This window comes from Budorcas taxicolor, chromosome 11 (genome assembly GCF_023091745.1).
Source record: "Budorcas taxicolor isolate Tak-1 chromosome 11, Takin1.1, whole genome shotgun sequence".
Classification (NCBI taxonomy): Eukaryota; Metazoa; Chordata; class Mammalia; order Artiodactyla; family Bovidae; genus Budorcas; species Budorcas taxicolor.
This window is the reverse complement of record NC_068920.1, coordinates 158,116,166-158,130,238: the sequence shown is the minus strand read 5'-3', so window position 1 is coordinate 158,130,238 and position 14,073 is coordinate 158,116,166. Positions and strand designations below refer to the sequence as shown.

Sequence of the window (14,073 nt, the reverse complement as noted above, 5' to 3'; positions counted from 1 at the left end):
TCATTTAACCTCACCTCCAAGAGAGGTCTCCAAGTAAGCCTCGCCAGGTTTGGGGTTCAGCACCGGACCCTACGTCGTTCTCCGTAGCACGTTTTCCCCCCGAGGACAATAAGAAGCGAACCTCTTCCGTCCATGAAACATGGCGGCGCCCATTGGTAGTAGCACATTTGGGGGCGGGACCATACAGCATTTCCGTCTGCGTTCAGCTGTTGGGCGAGCTCGGGCTGCGCGGGCTTCAGGCATGGTGTCCGCCGGCCTGGCTCGGCTGCAGGGGCTCTTCGCAGTCTACAAGCCCCCCGGGCTAAAATGGAAGCATCTACGGGATACTGTGGAGCTGCAGCTTCTGAAAGGTGAGTGCCTCGAGCCAGACCCAGGATCCCGCTCCGGTTCCCCAGGAGTCCATCTCAGCTTCTGAACATTGTTGCAAAATAAGACCGTGCGACCCATTCGTCTGGGCAGAGCGGTTTCTTAACGGACTGTTCGGTTCATGGTATCTCGCTTTCTCCCGTGTTCAGATGGGTAAACAGATTCAGTACTGTCCGTGGTCATAAGTAATCAATAAGTGGTAAAGTCAAGAAAGCTGAGCGCCGAAGAATTGATGCTTTTGAATTGTGGTGTTGGAGAAGATTCTTGAGAGTCCCTTGGACTGCAGGGAGATCCAACCAGTCCATTCTAAAGGAGATCAGTCCTGGGTGTTCATTGGAAGGACTGATGTTAAAGCTGAAACTCCAATACTTTGGCCACCTCATGCAAAGAGTTGACTCTCTGGAAAAGACCCTGATGCTGGGAGGGATTGGGGGCAGGAGGAGAAGGGGACGACAGAGGATGAGATGGCTGGATGGCGTCACCGACTCGATGGACATGAGTTTGGGTGAACTCCGGGAGTTGGTGATGGACAGGGAGGCCTGGCATGCTGCGATTCATGGGGTCGCAAAGAGTCGGACACGACTGAGAGACTGAACTGAACTGAAAGTCAAGATTTGAACCCAAGTCTGTTTCTTAACTTCTGCTCTTCTTTGCACTGTGGGCTTTCAGCTGTCTTCTACAGCAGAATTGATGAGATGTTCTTCACGTGTATTCAGGTCTCAATGCTGGGAAGCCTCCTGCCCCTAAACAGCGTGTTCGCTTCCTGTTGGAACCTGTGGAAAGCAGCAAAGAGAAGGAGCTGACCCTCACAGCCAACCGTGTGCCCACACTCATCGACCATCCGCTGGGTAATGGGCATTCAGCAAAGGGGCTGGGTATCGCTTCCCTGGAAAGTCCCTGCCCAAAGTCAGTGTCTCCCAGCCAGACTCCTTCTGTCCCAGACCAATGTAGGACCACAGTGGCAGTGAAGTGTTTGACCAGAGATTGGCAGAATTTCCTGGAAAGGGCTGCTGCTGCTGCTGCTAAGTTGCTTCAGTCATGTCTGACTCTGTGTGACCCCATAGATGGCAGCCCACCAGGCTCCCCCGTCCCTGGGATTCTCCAGGCAACAACACTGGAGTGGGTTGCCATTTCCTTCTCCAGTGCATGAAAGTGACCAGGCTCTTCCACCCATGGGATTTTCCAGGCAAGAGTACCGGAGTGGGGTCCCATTGCCTTCTCCGTGGAAAGGGCTAGATAGTCAGTATTTTAGGCTTTGCAGGTTTCTGTGATTGTTGTGCAGAGCAGCTATAGACAGTATGTAGTGAGCCTGGCTGTGTTCCAGTAACACATTACCTGTGGATTTGTTGTTGTTTAGTCACTAAGTTGTGTTTGATTCATTTGGGACCTTGTGGATTGTAGCCACAATCTGCCAGGTTCCTCTGTCCATAGGATTTCCCAGGCAAGAATCCTGGAGTGCGCTGCCATTTCCTTCTCAAGGGGATTGAATCCGCCTCTTCTGCATTGGCAGGATTCTTTATCACTGAGCCAACGGGGAAACCAGGCATCACTGACTGAATGGATGTGAGTTATAGTAAACTCTGGGAGTTGGCGATGGACAGGGAGGCCTGGCGTGCTGGAGTCCATGGGGTTGCAGAGTTGGACACGACTGAGCGACTGAACTAAACTGACCATGGAAGCCCCTTGCTTGTGGATACTGACATTTGAATTTCATGTATTTTTCATATATCATGAAATAGTATTCTTTTCAGTTTTTAAGACCACTTAGTAACATAAGAATCATTTTAACTTGTGGGCTGTGAAAAAGCAAAGCTTGAGGATTTGACCTGTGGACTGTAGTTTGCTGACCCCTTTATTATTCTGGGATTCCAGGTAAAAATTGAGACCCTCAGGTAGAAGTCCTAAGGACAGAATTTGGAACTCCTGTGAAACAGTGACTTAAAAATTTTTTTTTAAATTTTATTGAAGTATAATTGATTTACAATATTGTGTCAATTTGTGCTGTACAGCAAAGTGATTCAATTATACATATGTATACATTCTGTTTCACATTCTTTTCCATTATGGTTTATCACAGGATATTGAACATAGTTTCCTATGCTATACAGTAGGACCTGGTTGTTTATCCTTTCTACATATGTGTGTGTGTGTGTGCTCAGTCACTCAGTTGTGTCCCACTCTTTGCAACCCCATGGACTGTTGCCAGGCTTCTCTGTTCATGGAATTTTCCATGCAAGAATACTGGACTGGGCTGCCATTTCCTTCTCCAGGGGGTCTTCCGGACCCAGGGATCAAACGTGAATCTCTTGTGTCTCCTGCATTGACAGGTGGATTCTTTCCCACTGCGCCACCTGGGAAGCCCATTCGATATAAAATAGTTTGCATCTGCTTATCCCAGACTCACAAGCCATCCTTCCCCTACTTCCCTTCGCCTTTGACAACCACAAATCTGTTCTCTGTGTCTGTGAAGAGTGACATTTTATAGTCAACGAAGCTAACCAACAGTGAAACTAGTTCCAGTAATGAGCCCCCATCATTAGATATAATTAAAGTGTATGTTTGGGAGGCTATCGGAAGGCTAAGGAGCTTAGAGGCCAGGAACCTCTAAAACCCCTTGGACAGAAATATTCAGTGAGTCAACAGTATTCAGTTCAGTTGCTCAGTCGTGTCCAACTCTTTGCGACCCCATGGACTGCAGCAGGTCAGGCTTCCCTGTCTATTACCAACTCCTAGAGCTTGCTCAAACTCATGTCCATCCAGTCGATGATGCCACCCAACCATCTCATCCTCTGTCATCCCCTTCTCCTGCCTTCAATCTTACCCAGCATCAGGGTCTTTTCTAGTGAGTCAGTCCTTCGCATCAGGTAGCCAAAGTATTGGAGTTTCAGCTTCATCATCAGTCCTTCTAATGAATATTCAGGGTTGATTTCCTTTAGGATTGACTGGTTTGATCTCCTTGCAGTCCAAAGGACTCTCAAGAGTCTTCTCAAACACCATAGTTCAAAAACATCAATCTTTGGCACTCAGCTTTCTTTAAAGTCCAACTCTCCTATCCATACATAACTACTGGAAAAACCATAGCTTTGACCAGACGGGGCTTTGTTGGCAAAGTAATGTCTCTGCTTTTTAATATGCTCTCTAGGTTGGTCATAGCTTTTCTTCCAAGGAGCAAACATCTTTTAATTTCTTTTTCTTTTTTTTTTTTTTAGCATCTTTTAATTTCATGGCTGCATTCACCATCTGCAGTGATTTTGGAGCCCCAAAATATAAAGTCAGCCACTGTTTCCACTGTTTCCCCATCTATTTGCCATGAAGCGATGGGACCGAATGCCATGATCTTAGTGTTCTGAATGTTGAGTTTTAAGCCAACTTTTCACTCACCTCTTTCACTTTCATCAAGAGGCTCTTTAGTTCATCTCTGCTTTCTGCCATAAGGATGGTGTCATCTGCATATCTGAGGTTATTGATATTCCTCCTGGCAATCTTGATTCCAGCTTGTGATTCATCCAGCCCGGCATTTCACATGATATACTCTGCATATAAGTTAAATAAGCAGGGTTACAATATACAGCTTTAATGTACTCCTTTCCCAATTTGGAACCAGTCTCTGTTGTTCCATGTCCAGTTCTAACTGTTGCTTCTTGACCTACATACAGGTTTCTCAGGAGGTAGGTTAGGTGGTCTGGTATTCTCATCTCTTGAAGACTTTTCCACCATTTCCAAAACCCCTTGGACAGAAATATTCAGTGAGTCTACAGTGTAACAACAGCAATAGCAAGTATGATGTGTTGGGGGCCTACTCTGTACTAGGTACTATGTTAAGCTTTTCCCAAGTACCATCTCATTGAATCCTGTGAAGTGGGTCCTAGTCCCGTTTCACAAATGGTAAGATGGAAGTTCAGTGTTGGCTAATGTTAAATCATGTAGCCTGGATTTATTAAGCTTTTAACTACCCCATACTGTTACCCTAGGTTCCTCTTGATCTTCAGAAATGTAAAAGCTTCTAGCTCACTCCTGCATTCATTCATTTTTTATTTTTACATCTTTCTTGAAGTATAATTGATGTACAAAAACCTGTACATAATTATATCTGTTTGATGAGTCATTCATTCTTTTGGGAAATGGGTTATTTCCTGAGCAGTCAGTGAGTTCTAGGCTCTGTGAACACACAGACCCAGGAATTCGCAGCCTCCATTTTCTCACTGGGAGACTGTCCAGAACCCGCCTTCCACAGGAGCTGGATAAGGAACCCCCCAATCTTAATTCCAGTGTTCTGCCCAGTGCACTCAAAGGCCTTCATTGAGGGAATGGTGACAGGCAGACTTAACAGGCCTTTTGGGTTGCCTTTTCTCTGGGCCCCAGAAACTGAAGAAATGGTTTGGGACCCCAGGTTCCTTGGTGGGGAAGCCCAAAAGTCCAGCTTGATGCTGATTTGGGCTCCATGAGGCAACATTCTAGGAATGAGATCGCCATGTGGGCCCAAAGCCATCCTGGAGGCTGGGTTCATTGAGGATAAATAACTTATTTGTTTCTTTCCAGTTCGTGGACTCGCATTCACCAGCCTGAAGGTTGGCGTGGGACACCGACTGGATTCCCAGGCATCTGGGGTGCTTGGTAGGTGGTGTGGTGAGCCTGGGGTGCAGTGATAGAGGCCTGGGGAGCTCTGAGGAGCCCAGCCCACTTCTCACCTGACTGCCACTTCCCACTCCTACCTTCCTCCCCTGATCCCTCCCAAGTCTGATCTCTAGGAAGACAACTGGTGGAAAGAGGGATGTCCTGATCGTCCACCCTTATCAAGTGACTCTTGCCTGTGACATGTGGTTTGAAACCCTTTGTACACATGTATTCACCATAACAACGTTGTTTGGTAGATCGTGTATGATTTTAGGAAGAAAAGTAAGCCTTGAGGAGCACAGATGATTTGTCTGTGCACAGATGTAGCGAGCGACAGTCCCTGGACCAGAGAGGAAGCCTCTTGCTTGTGTGGGGTAACCAAGTGCCTGACCCTGGCCCCGCTGGCAGAGCTCTAGATGTCGCTGGGCACACAAAGCCCTGAGTCATGAGCCATCTGTGTCCCCAGGGTCAGGCGGTGGCCACGTCCTCCACGCACAATGATCATAGCAACTTGTCCTGCTTCCTGGGACACAGGCGGGCGGACATGATCTCATGCGCCCCTCCCAGGGTACCCTCTCCAGGAGTGAATGGAGGGTCATTCTTTCCTTCAACCAGAGGGAAAAACAGACCCGAAGAAAGGCAGGGAGTGGCGACAATGCCCCCGCTTTTTGGACTTGTCCTTTGTGCCGACTGCTTCCTTCCCGCTCATTGTCTCGGTCATCACAACACCCACAGAGATCAGATAGTAATTTTATCCCCATTTTACCGATGTGGAGCCTGAGACCCCAGGAGGTTAAAGGACATGGTGAGAACCATCCCCAGATGGGAGTATAGGTCTGTGTGACTGGGCTGGTGGTCTCTTACTTTTGAGTGTCAGGATCCCCAGGGAGCTTGCTAAGGATCCTAGCCCCCCACCCCTACCCTCACCCCCACTCCCACTTTGAGTCAGAGTCAGTATATGTGGCTGGGACCTGGAAATCTGCCTTTTCATACACATGCCCAGAGGCTTCCTTGCTTCCAGTAGAAGATGCTCTCCTTGCCCCCTGGCTGCCACACCCATCAGCAGTGGGAGTGTTTTGCTGGAGGGGGTGGGGGTTGGAGAGCCCAGGGGAACCGGAACGAGGAGCCCAGTGTAAGATCAGGCTGGGGTACCTTTCAGTGCTCGGCGTGGGACACGGATGCGGACTCCTTACTGATATGTACAACGCTCACCTCACCAAGGTACGGGGGCTGGGGACCGCCTGCTTATCCCTCCGCCCTTTCCCTGGGGGTCACTGGTAGGATTCTGAAGCGGAGAGGATTCCACGAGGGATACGCATTTGGGGGCAGGGCAAGTCTTGTGCTAGGGGAAGCTGAGCAACAGCATCAGCGTGACAGCTGGCGTTGTCCCATGCTGACTGCTCTGTGCCCAGCGCCATGTGTGGACCCCCTCGTGGATGCCTTACAGCATCCCCATGAGATGGGATCTACTGTTAACCCATTTTACAGATGAAAGAATGAGGCCCCAAAGAGGAGATGACACTTGTTCTGGCTCACACAGCCTTTATTTCTTAAATTTTTTTGGCCACACCCCTGGGCTTGCAGGATCTTAGTTCCTCAACCAGGGATTGAACCCTTGGCCCCAGCGGTGAAAGTGCAGAGTCGTATCCATTGGACTGCCAGGGAATTCCCTCACACGGCCTCTAAGGAGGCAGAGCTGGGATTTGAACCTGGGTCTGTCTGACCCCAGAGCCTGATCTTGATACCACTGCATTCTCTCCACAACGCTGAGAAGTGGATACCACCATCTCGGTGTTAGGGAGCTTGCATTCCTGCTGGGCTGTGGGGTCTGGCTTCACGAGTGTGTACAGAGATGCCACGTTAGGAGACCTAGGGTGTTCATGGTTAAGAGCAGAGATTGTGGAGCCAAGTGGCTTCGCTTTAAGACTCCAGCTTGTAGCACTGTTGTAGCCAGCTCTGTGTCCTGGGCTGGATTACTTAACATCTATGTGCGTCCATTTCCTCATCTTTGAAATGGGAGTGAAAATAGTACCTCCTCCGTAGGCTTACTGTGAAGATTAAATTAGTGGCAGAATGTAACGGGCTCAGCACAGCCACTCACGCGGTGGATGCTCAGTCGATGTCACCACTGTCGTCCTCACTGTCATTGTCGTTACTTTTATCTGAGGCAGAGGCAGGCAGCTGCACAGATCGTATTTGGAGGGAGGAGAGAAGCCGACAGTCTCCGGGGAGGGGCCTGGGAGGCTCTGGTGTCAGGTTGGATGGAAGTGGAGCGGCGTGGAGGCTGGGGTTGGTCACAGGGTGGCTCTGGGCGCTCTGTGCAGGCTGCCGATGCTGCTTGCCATCACAGGAAAGTCCGGTGCCCTTCCCCAGGGGGCAGCTGGGCAGGGGCCGAGCGCCTGAGCTCCCTGAGCGCCCCCCACCCCCGGCCTCAGTCTAGCACCCTGGGGTCCTGAGCTGCTGGACCACACCTCCTTCCTCCGTGCAGGGCTTAGACCATACCCATACCTTGCCTCCCCGTCCTCCAGGATTACACCGTGCGCGGCCTCCTGGGCAAAGCCACAGACGACTTCTGTGAGGATGGGCGGCTGGTGGAGAAGACAACATATGGTAAGAGCCCAAGGGAGTCCTGGGGCGGGCAGGAGGAGTGGGTGCTCCCGCCCCTTCACTTGCTTCCTTTATGCTTCACCCCGACATGGGCTGTGAGGGTCCCTCTCAAACACTCGTAGACACACCAAGCCAGGGCTGGCTCCTAGGGGCGTGGACACGTGATTCTGTCTTCCGAGAATTCCTTGTCCTCCCCACGCTTTCTCACCTGGCTTAAATGTCCCCTCCCCAGGGAAGCTTCTCCAGCCCCCAGGCTTGGACCAGGTGTACTGTCAGAAAAGTCATCAGCTGACGATCGGTGGTTTTAATGTCTGTCTCCCACCAGGATGTCACCCATGAGAGCAGGGATGGTGTAGTTCCACTCCTATGGTCCTCCGTGGCACTGGGCCTGGCATGTGGGAAGCGCTGGATGGATCAATGGATGAGTGACGGATGGATGGGTAGATGGATAGGTGGCTTGTTCTTCATTTCTTGCTCTCCCCATGTTCTAAACTGTCCTGTAGGATCTGTTGCACGTGCTTGTTCGACACGTTTCTGAGCACCAACATGCGCCAGCCATTGTGGGGCGCACATATGGTGAATCAGATGGGGTCCCCAGTCTCAGTGGTCTCACAGTCTAGCAAGGAGAGCAGACACACCGCTGCGTCTCCCAGAGAAGATTAAAAACACGGCAAAGCGATGCTGCATATTTGCACTTGTGGGTGTGTGTCAACTACCAACAAAATGTTCTGAAGACAGCTACCAGCTTGACACTTTTGGGAGGGCAGAAGCTGGAATTTGGAGGAGGGGAGGTATTTGTTGGTGTTGGTCTGAATTTCTGGAAGAAGATTCTTAAGTCATTAAAAACTATTATAAACACCCAGAAAAACTAAGTACCGGGAAAGAGAAGCAGGTAGAGAGCATCAGGAGCCAGGAGGAGGAAGCTGCTGGCTTCCAGATAAGACAACAGCACAAATGAAACCTACAGGAGGGATGAGAGGCCCGTGCCCTTCCCAGCTGGCCAACCTTTAGTCCCTACACCTGCTCCCAGAGCTCTGGCCAGTGGAGTCAGAAGTTGGCACCTGTCCCAGCAGGCCCACAGGCTCGGCCTCCCCGCGGGTTTGAGCATCCCCAGGATTTGCTGCTGCCTGCCCCAGAATCCCTCGGTGGGACCAGTATGCAGAGCCTCTCCCACTTCTGTGTTTGGACAGGTGGCACCCTCCCTCCAGGGATGCCTGGCACGAAAAACCTTGGACTGGGGCTCAGGGGTCCTGGCTTAGAAGAGCAGGCAAGTCATATCATACTATGAGCCTCATTTCCAGAAGGAAGTGGGATTTTTTTTGTTGTTGTTGGTTGTTTTTCGGGGGGTGAGAGGGGGATGTGTTTGTTTTTTTTTCCAAGCCACGTGGCACGCCAAATCTTAGCTCCCTGACCGGGGATCAAGCCCATGCCCCCTGCATTGGGAGAGCAGAGTCTTAATGACTAGACCAATCAGGGAAGTCCCACGAACAAAGCATTCTTAACCTGGAGCCTGTGAATCCCTTGAGTTTGTCCTCCAGACATTGAGTTCATGTGTATATTTCTGAGAAGAGTGTCCAGAGCTTTCATAAGATTCTCAAAGGACTTTCAACCCCCGTACATGGGGATCCTGGGACCTAAGGATGCGTGGGACCCCCTCTCGGTTCCAAGGACAGGGCTGGTTTGAAATTTCTAGTTTGCTGCCTCAGTGGGCACCTGTGCTGACCACCGCCTGACTTTTCCAGACCACGTGACCAGAGAGAAGTTGGACCGCATCCTGGCTGTGATCCAAGGTTCCCATCAGAAGGCTCTGGTGACGTAAGAGAGGCCTGGCCCACACCCCCCTGCAAGTGGGACCTCAAGGAAGCGCTGGGTGGTTGTTAAGTGCCTAAGTCATGTCCAACTCTTTATGACCCCATGGACGGCAGCACGCCAGGCTTCCCTGTCCTTCACCATCTCCCAGAGTTTGCTCAAACTCATGTCCATTGAGTCAGTGATGCCATCCAACCATCTCATCCTCTGTTGCCCCCTTCTCCTCCTGCCTTCAGTCTTTCCCAGCATCAGGGTCTTTTCCAGTGAGTTGGCTCTTAGCATCAGGTGGCCAAAGTACTGGAGCTTCAGCTTCAGCATCAGTCCTCCCAACGAATATTCAGGGTTGATTTCCTTTAGGAAGTGCTGGGGGGAGGCGGGCAGGGGGCGGAGATGGGGGGCAGTGCTCGAAGAGTAAGAAGTTAACCCACAGGGCTCTGCCTGCCCCGGAGCAGATTCCATGGATCTTCCTATCTGAGCCCAAAACCAGGCATAAGCACCCACTCCTTTCAGGGCGTGCAGAAATGTGCCAGGGCATGGGCCAGTCCCTCCCTGGTTGGGCTCATAGGGAATGTATGAGCTAACAGAAGAAAGCCAGGCGACCACAGCATCTCAGCACAGAGTCAGGCGGAAGTAGTCAGTGCAGGTACGACTGAACAGGGGTAGAGCTTGCGGTTCAGGATTGGAGGGCACCGGAAGAGGCTGCTGCAAAGGGGGCTAGAGGGACTGAAAAGGTGGGAAGCGAATGAAGAACTTCAGGAAAGGCATGAGTGGGGCAGGGCTGGGGTGGGCAGTCAGCTGCCTGATCTGGCCCCTCCTGATCCCCAGGTACTCCAACCTCGACCTACAGACCCAGGAGGCCTACGAGATGGCCGTGAGCGGCGTGATCCGGCCCATGAACAAGTCCCCGATGCTGATCACCGGCATCCGATGCCTCCAGTTTGCGCCTCCGGAGTTCCTCTTAGGTAAGTTGCTCCAGGAAGTTGGGGCAGCGCCACGAGGCTCCCGAGTTCACGGAGTCACTGTGGGAGACCCTTGCGGAGGCCAGCATGTGTGAGCGCTGATCTCGACTGGTCAAGGCAGCAGGGGCCCACTTCGTTCCCAGCCTGAGGCTGGACTTGGCTGATCACACGGTGCACAGAGCAGATAGATGTCTCCTGCCAAGTCTCCCTTTGAAGCCAGACCTTAACAAGCAGAGGTTATATGTAGTGGCTCCTCTCCAGAGCCACCCAGTGTCTCAGGTCACTGTGGGGCATCAGACACCACTTTCCCCTCTGCGCTGATCCCACCCAGCTCAGCACCCGCTCCATCACCACTCTTTCTTTGTTTATTGTGTTAACAAGGGCTCCTTTCTTGAGTGCTGACCAAGACTCTCCTGATGCTAAGTGTGTAATAGAAAGGATTCCTCACAACCACCTTTTTTTTTTGGTCTTCACCATGTGGCTTACCAGATGTTAGTTCACTGACCAGGGATTGAACCCGTGCCCTTTGCAGTGGAAGCATGGTGTCCTAACCACTGGACCACAAGGAAAGTCCCAACCTGGGGATTCCTCTGAAAAGGCAGATTCTGATTCAGCAGGTCTGGATGGGGCCTGAGACTCTGCCTGTCTTAACAGACTCTCAGGGCCTGCCCTGAGCTACACTTAGAGGAGGAAGAGGTCTGGCTAAGGTCATTGCACAGCCAGGAGGGCTCCCGGGGTGTGGATCTTGATCCGTGACCCCAGAGGCTGTGCTCCTGACCGCCACCTTTGCTGTGTGTCCCTGGCAGAGGTGCAGTGCATGCATGAGACACAGAAGCAGCTGCGAAGGCTGGTGCACGAAATCGGCCTGGAGCTGAAGAGCACCGCTGTCTGTACCCAGGTGCGGCGGACACGGGATGGCTTCTTCACCCTGGATGATGCTCTCCTGAGGACCCAGTGGGACCTGCCGAGCATCCAGGGTGCCATCCAGGCTGCAGCACCCCGGGTGGCAGCAGAGCTGAAGAAGAGCTTGAGGCCTTGGCTGGGCACCCAGGAGCCCCCTGGTCCAGGCCAGCCCTGGGACTCCGAGAGGCCACGTTCTGCCTTGGAGCCAGAGAGCCATGTGGGGCATTGACAGGCCAGCAGCTGGTGGAACAGTGGATGTCTAAAAATAAGAGCTGGTGGAACAGTGGGTGTCTAAAAATAAGAATTGTTCATGGCTGGAACTGCTGACTGCAGAACACGAGAGCAGGAGGGGCTTTTTTGCACATGACAGAAACCCTGAGGCTGTTAGAGAAACCATTGACAGGGAGTTCCCTAGTCAGGGAACTAAGAACCTGCAAGCTGTGTGGTGGCCAGAGAAAAAAGAGATCAACAGACTTGGCCCAGTTAAAAACTTCTGTACAGAGGAAAAGACGCTAAATGAATGAAAGACTGATAAAAGATAGTTGTTATAAGTCTAAGCAATAATATTTATAATATATAAAGAGTTCTTACAAAACAATAAGAAAAGCATGACAAGAACGTTGATCAAATGACGTGAATTGTGTGTTTGTATTGTAAAAGCAATCCAGATGGCTAGTAAACCTGAAATGATGTTCAGACTCTAGTGATGAAAGACGTTCAGATGAAAATGAGATGACTTTTCCTTGCCTTTCAAATAAAGTAAGAAAAAGATACCATCCATTATTGGGGAGGGTGTGAGAAGATAGGCAATTTATATACTTGGTGCCAAGTTGCTTCAGTCATCTCCGACTCTCTGTGACCCCACGGACCGTAGCCTGCCAGGCTAGCTCTGTCCGTGGGATTCTCCAGGCAAGAAAACGAGTGGGTTGCCATTTTCTTCTCCAGGGGATCTTCCCAAGCCAGGGATCAAACTAGCATCTCCTGTGTGGGCAGGCAGATTCTTTACCACCAGAGCCGTCTGGGAGTGCGCTTGCTAGGAATACACAACTGTGTAACCTTTCCGGAGCAATTCGATGGTATGTATCAGCATATAAAATGCTCCTGCCCTGGGACTTCCCTGGTGGTCTGGTGGTTAAGAATCCGCCTGCCAGTGCCTGGGACGGGGATTTGATCCCTGCTCTGTGAACTAAGACACCACGTGCCCCTAGGTAACTAAGCCCCGCAGTGACGGAGTCCTTGAGCCTGTGCTCCGTAACGAGAGGGATCAAACTCGGGCCCTCTCTGCTGGGCGTGCAGAGCCTTCACCACTGGACTGCCAGGGAACTCCTGGAAGGAAATCATTCTTAAAAGAAGGAAAACAAGGGCACATTCTGCGGTCCCAGGGATTAGGACTTAGACACGTGAATTTTGGGGGGACATAACTTGACTCATAACAGGTGGTTAGACACTCACCTGGGCTGGCCCAGTGCTTCTCAGAGCCCTGCTGTCCTGTAACCAGAAAACTCCCCCTGAGGTCAGGGGAGGCCCCTTCTTCCCCTCCACTACTCCTGTTACTGCGGCCGCAGTGGCTGACTGGGGCACATGTTATGCTGTGGTTAATAAACATCACCCCAGAACCTCTCCATGGGAGTGCTGGGGACCAGAGCTGTTCAGAACTTTCCTCGCTGCCTGCCCAGGGAAGCGGCGAGGGCACAGGGCCCCAGAGGCTCTAAGGATGGCTTCCTGGGGCATGGACTGTACCTGACCCCTCCAGGGCCTCTCCCAGCAGCTCCTCTTCCATGGTCCAAATAAGGATTTAAGTTTTGATTGCACTGTGTATAAGAAGTGTATCTGGGGACTTCCTTGGTGGTCTAGTGACTAGGAGTCCACATTCCCAATGCAGGGACCCCAGGTTCGATCCCTAGTCAGGGAACTAGGTCCCACATTCCACAACTAAAAGTTGGCACACTGCAGCTAGAAGTTTTCCTATGCTGTAACTAAGACTTGGTGCAGCCAAGTAAAAAATAATCATTACTTAAAGCAATGGAGACAGTGACAGACTTCATATTCTTGGGCTCCAGAATCACTGCAGATAGTGACTGCAGCCATGAAATTAAAAGACGCTTGCTCCTTGGAAGAAAAACTATGACCAACCCAGACAGCATATTAAAAAGCAGAGACGTTACTTTGCCAACAAAGGTCCATCTAGTCAAACCTATGATTTTTCCAGTAGTCATATATGGATGTGAGAGTTGGACTATAAATAAAGCTGAACCCTGTAGAATTGATGCTTTCGAACTCTGGCGTTGAAGAAGACTCTTGAGAGTCCCTTGGACTGCAAGGAGATCAAACCAGTTAGTCCTAAAGGAAATCAGTCCTGAATATTCATTGGAAGGACTGATGCTGAAGCTGAAACTCCAATACTTTGGCCACCTGATGCAAAGAACTGACTCATTTGAAAAGACCCTGATGCTGGGAAAGATTGAAGTCGGGAGGAGAAGGGGTCGACAGAGGATAAGATGGTTGGGTGGCATCACTGACTCGATGGACATGAGTTTGAGCAAGCTCTGGGAGTTGGTGATGGACAGGGAAGCCTGGTGTGCTACAGTTCATGGGGTTGCAAAGAGACACGACTGAGCGACTGAACTGAAGTGATTATTTTCTGGTTGTGCTGAGTCTTCATTGCTATGCACAGGCTTTCTTTAGTTGCGCTGAGCTGGGGCTACTCTTCATTGCGGTGCACCAGCTTCTCATTGCAGTGGCTTCTCTTGTTGCGGAATCTAAGTGCATGGACTTTAGTAGTTGTGGCTGTCAGGACCTAGAGCCTGGGGGCTTC

At 51.0% G+C, this 14,073-nt stretch overlaps 1 protein-coding gene across 1 annotated transcript; it reads left to right on the top strand.

Moving 5' to 3' along the window:
* The first annotated feature begins 214 nt into the window (after positions 1-214).
* TRUB2 (TruB pseudouridine synthase family member 2) lies at positions 215-11,967 on the top strand. Its single transcript, XM_052648965.1, has 8 exons — positions 215-350; positions 1,083-1,214; positions 4,906-4,980; positions 6,140-6,201; positions 7,509-7,590; positions 9,330-9,402; positions 10,222-10,358; positions 11,162-11,967. The coding sequence occupies exons 1-8, from the start codon at positions 242-244 to the stop codon at positions 11,485-11,487; spliced, it is 996 nt and encodes a 331-aa protein (XP_052504925.1). The 5' UTR covers positions 215-241; the 3' UTR covers positions 11,488-11,967.
* Positions 11,968-14,073: the final 2,106 nt, after the last annotated feature.